General features: G+C 59.5%; 1 protein-coding gene across 1 annotated transcript in view; it reads right to left on the bottom strand.

Moving 5' to 3' along the window:
* The window catches only part of DGKD (diacylglycerol kinase delta), a 109,398-nt gene extending 107,746 nt beyond the window's left edge, over positions 1 to 1,652 (bottom strand). The window contains 1 exon segment of the mRNA XM_007445732.1: positions 1,497 to 1,652. Within this exon segment, the coding sequence (XP_007445794.1) occupies positions 1,497 to 1,652 (156 nt within the window).
* Positions 1,653 to 2,911: the final 1,259 nt, after the last annotated feature.

Below are 2,911 nucleotides of genomic sequence, written 5' to 3'. Positions count from 1 at the left end.
ACTTAGCCTGACAACCTCTTTCCCACAAGATCCTGCCTCCCAGGGTAGCTGGATTCTCAGTCCTCTAAGCTTCCACAGCACTTACTACATCATACTGTCACATGGACAGATGTCCACCTCCTACAGGCTGGGAACCCCGAAATGGAGAAACTGCCTTCCATCTTGGGATCCTGACCATAGTTCAGATCCAGATCCAAGTTACTACCAGTGACACCCTGGGCAAGACACTTACCCTCTCCACCTCCAATTCCATAAGAAGGGAATGACAAACAACACCCAACACAGTGGGTTATCACCAGTGCTAATGAGTTAACCCACGTAAAGTGCCGTAAACTTAACCCAAGAAAAGTGCCTGGCACACAGTAAGCACTGGAGAATTGCTAGCGTTATAATTATTACTATTACTGTTATACCTGGAACAAAGGAGGTGTTCAATACCTATGTGCTGAATAACTGGAGCACTTCACAATAAAACTGTTTGTAACGGTAGGACAAAAGATTACCCCATCCCAGGTATCAGAGGCTGACACAAGATTAAGAAACGGCTCCCACGGTAAAAGTACTAGCTGAACTCACTGGCCCTGGAGGAAAAGCGCACTGCAGCGGGATGAGATAGTCTGTGCCAGCTGGATCTGCCCAGGCTGCCCACAGACCCAGTCTGCCCTCAGCCACCTGTCCAACCACCTGCCTGAGGAAGCCGTGTGCTAACACAGAGGGCTCACCTGCAGCAAAACCCAAAAGCAGTTTGCAACAGAAACCGCAATGGGAAAACAAAGGGTGCAACTTTACTCCTGCAGAAAGGAAATGCGTCTTTCTGCAGCTAATACTTCGCGTCTGGAGTTCTCCACCGAGAGTGAGATGCCAAGCGGGTGCGCAGCCAGGGACAGCCCCCTCTCCCCGCTTTCCCGAGGAGGGAGAGAGAGACGGTCACGGGACGCGCATCCCTGCCCTTTCCCGCACGAAAATCCACGCGAGGGGAAGGAAGAGCCCCACACCTGGGTCCAATCGGATTTCTCAGGGGCCACAGGTGAGTGCAGAGCACCCAGCGGGAAAGAGCCCGATCCGTCCTCAGAAATGTGCAGAACCCGGGTCGGGGAGCGCTCGCCGGCCGGACGCAGCCAGGAGTCCCCATTTCTGGTGCGCTCGCCCCCCAGCCTGCAGGCCTGTCCCGGTCCTCGCGGCACTGGGCTTCCTCGCTGCCCGCCCCGCCAAGCGCCCCGCCGGCCCGGCCCCGCGCGGCGCCCACCTGCTCCCCGGCCCGGGGTCCCCGCCGCCGCCCCGCCGGGAGGCTCGCTCAGCCCCGGGCGCCTGGTCCATTACAGCCCGGGGCGCCTGGTCCATTCCCCCGCGAAGCGCGCTCCGTCCGAGCAGCGGCGCCCGGCGGGACCCTAGGCCGGGCCGGGCCGGGCCGCCCAGGCTGCTCGGGCCGAACTGCGGGCCTCACGGGGCTGCCGCGGCGTGAGGGGCGCGCGCCTGGGCCGCTGCTGCGGGCTCACCTTCTGGCGGATCTGGCCCGACGTGGACACCTTGCGGATGAGCTTCTGCGGGGAGCCGGGCTCCGCCTCGGGCTCGCTGTCGGACGACTCCTCAGGCGGCGGCGGCGGAGGCGGCTGCGGCGGACCCGGCTGAGGGGCAACCGCCGCCGCCGCCATGCTGCCGGGCCAGCGCGCGCACAGCGGGCGGGGGCGGGGCCGGGGCCGGGGCCGAGCGGGCTCGGGGGCGGGGGCCCGGAGGGGCGGGGCCTGGACCGCGGGCTCCAGCTCCGCCCCTCCGCGCCCCCTGCCGGCCGCGCGCGCAGCCGGAGGTGGCGCTCCTGCCGGGCGTCTCTTCGCCCCCACCGGTGGTGTCAGAACCACAGGTTTTAGCATCTGTTTCTTTTCTTCCTGGGACACAATTTGTGTGGGTTTTTTTATTTTTGTGTTCACTCTTTTTCATCTTTAATGTTCCCCTTCAAGAATGTAAGTGACCTCCAGGCGGCTCGGGACTGTCTTTCTTGCCCTGCATCGTGTCTCCAGCATCTAAAGCAGCGTCTGGCATTTAGTAGTTAGTTGCACGACAAACAGTTCGAGGAGTGGGTGAATGCACGCATGATTGCAGGAAAGAAAGTACTTGGACAGGCCTCTGGGATGCTGGAACAGGGATACACAGTTCCATCCGAGAAGGCTTCCTGGAGAAAAAGGTAAAGTGAGACGGAAAATGTGAGCAGGAGTTATCCCTAACCGGGGACCCCTGTTCCAGGCCAAGAGATGAGATTGTGCAAAGACCCGGAGGCAAGAAAGAACATATCTCTGGATAAAAGGGAAACTGTAGCCTAAAGGAAGGAAAATACTTGAAGAGATGAGCCTGGGGGCGGGCAGGTCAGACTGGGCCTTTGTAAACCTGATAAGGGGGTTTGGTCTTTTAGGCTGAGTCCTGAACGCAACAGGAAGCCCTTGAGCCATCTCAACCCTGGGCGGGGCTAAATCACAAAGCTGAGGACTGTGATCCAGGCTTTGAAGCAATCGGGGCGGGTGGCTGCCCTGGGTTACTGGGAGGGGCTGGGGAGACAGAGAAGTGGACTTCGGAGGGTAGCTGGAGGAGAGGCAGAGGCAATTTGGAATAAGCCCCCCCTTCCCAGCTAAGACAGCTGGAGGAGAGAGAGTGAAACTGGAGGTGCGTTTTTGCTGCCCTATGGGACATCCAGATGGAGAAGGGTTTGGTGCCACCTGAGAAGGGCAAATCCTCTTTAAAGACCCTATCTCCAAATACAGCCACATTCTGAGGTACTAAGGGGCTGCACAATTTTCCCCTTGCCCTTTCAAAAGGCTGCTCCTAGAGACATAGTGGCCCCTGTCCTGCCTGCGGGTCAGCACGCTCTGGCCCCCACTGCACTGGGCAATACTTTCCAGAGGCAAAATAAGTGAGACACCCA

Source organism: Lipotes vexillifer, unplaced genomic scaffold (genome assembly GCF_000442215.2).
Source record: "Lipotes vexillifer unplaced genomic scaffold, Lipotes_vexillifer_v1.1 scaffold1492, whole genome shotgun sequence".
Lineage (NCBI taxonomy): Eukaryota > Metazoa > Chordata > Mammalia > Artiodactyla > Lipotidae > Lipotes > Lipotes vexillifer.
This window is presented reverse-complemented; position numbering and strand designations above follow the sequence as displayed.